This window comes from Otolemur garnettii, unplaced genomic scaffold, assembly GCF_000181295.1.
Source record: "Otolemur garnettii isolate 467f Iridium unplaced genomic scaffold, OtoGar3 scaffold00117, whole genome shotgun sequence".
NCBI classification, from domain to species: domain Eukaryota; kingdom Metazoa; phylum Chordata; class Mammalia; order Primates; family Galagidae; genus Otolemur; species Otolemur garnettii.
The window spans coordinates 2,687,818-2,688,853 of NW_003852512.1; the positions used below are offsets into that span (position 1 = coordinate 2,687,818).

The 1,036-nt window shown below is 37.7% G+C and overlaps 1 protein-coding gene across 1 annotated transcript in view; it reads left to right on the forward strand.

Annotated features, from left to right (window-relative positions):
• F9 (coagulation factor IX) overlaps positions 1–1,036 on the forward strand; it is a gene marked incomplete at its 5' end in the record, with an annotated part of 35,527 nt that overhangs the window by 5,002 nt on the left and 29,489 nt on the right. Inside the window, one exon of the mRNA XM_023517695.1 lies at positions 370–483. Within this exon, the coding sequence (XP_023373463.1) occupies positions 370–483 (114 nt within the window). The remainder of the gene's footprint in view (positions 1–369; positions 484–1,036) is intronic.

Below are 1,036 nucleotides of genomic sequence, written 5' to 3' on the forward strand. Positions count from 1 at the left end.
ACAGGCTACATGACTAAAGACAAAGAGTAGAAAATTATCAGGACTCTATTAAGGCCTTATAGCAATCCACCTGACAGATGAAAAAGGCATAAAACACTGTGGCTCAAGGAATAGGGTGTCAGCCCCATATACCAGAGGTGGCAGGTTCAAACCCAGACCCGGCCAAAAACTGCAAAAAAAAAACCTTTGCTTGGGTGGCTTTTAGAAAACTCAGGAAGACACGAACATCATGTGTATAGGCAGTTGGTTTTCATATTAGTAGTTCTTCTGTGACCCTCATATCTGCCCCATTCCTGTAAGTCTGTGCAGGGGAGGACTGGGCATTCTAAGCATTTTATATGCTAATTCAGTTTTTAACCTATCTCAAAGATGGAGATCAGTGTGAGTCCAATCCATGTTTAAATGGTGGCAGTTGCAGGGATGATGTTAATTCCTATGAATGTTGGTGTCGACTTGGATTTGAAGGAAAGAACTGTGAATTAGGTAAGTCACTATTTTTTTATTACTCATGGCTTAAAGTTTCCCTTTGAAACCAGTTAAAAACAAAATGCAAAATTGATGTATCATAATTTCTCTTAAAATATATCCTTTCAAAGCTGATGAATTTTCTCTTTATATGTAGTCGTAGTTTTCAGAATATGAGTTCAAAAAACTATATTAAAATCAATTAACAATATTTGGTAGCTAATATGTGGTAATGATGCTCCATTCACTTTATTATTAATCCTAATACAACCACATGCAGTCAGCACCATCATCCCCATTCTATGCAGATAAGAAAACTACAGCTTCAATATCTCAATATCATAGAGGCATAAAGCATTTAGCCAAAACTTGGAACTTTAGTTTGACCAAAATCCATGCTTCTAAGTATTGTACTCAAAACTCAGAGAAAACTGAGCCATAAGGCTCAGCACCTGCGGCTCAAGCAGCTAAGATGCCAGCCACATACACCTGAGCTGGCAGGTTTGAATCCAGCCCAGGCTCACCAAACAACAAAAACAAACACAAAAAAAAAAAAAAAATAGCGGGGTGT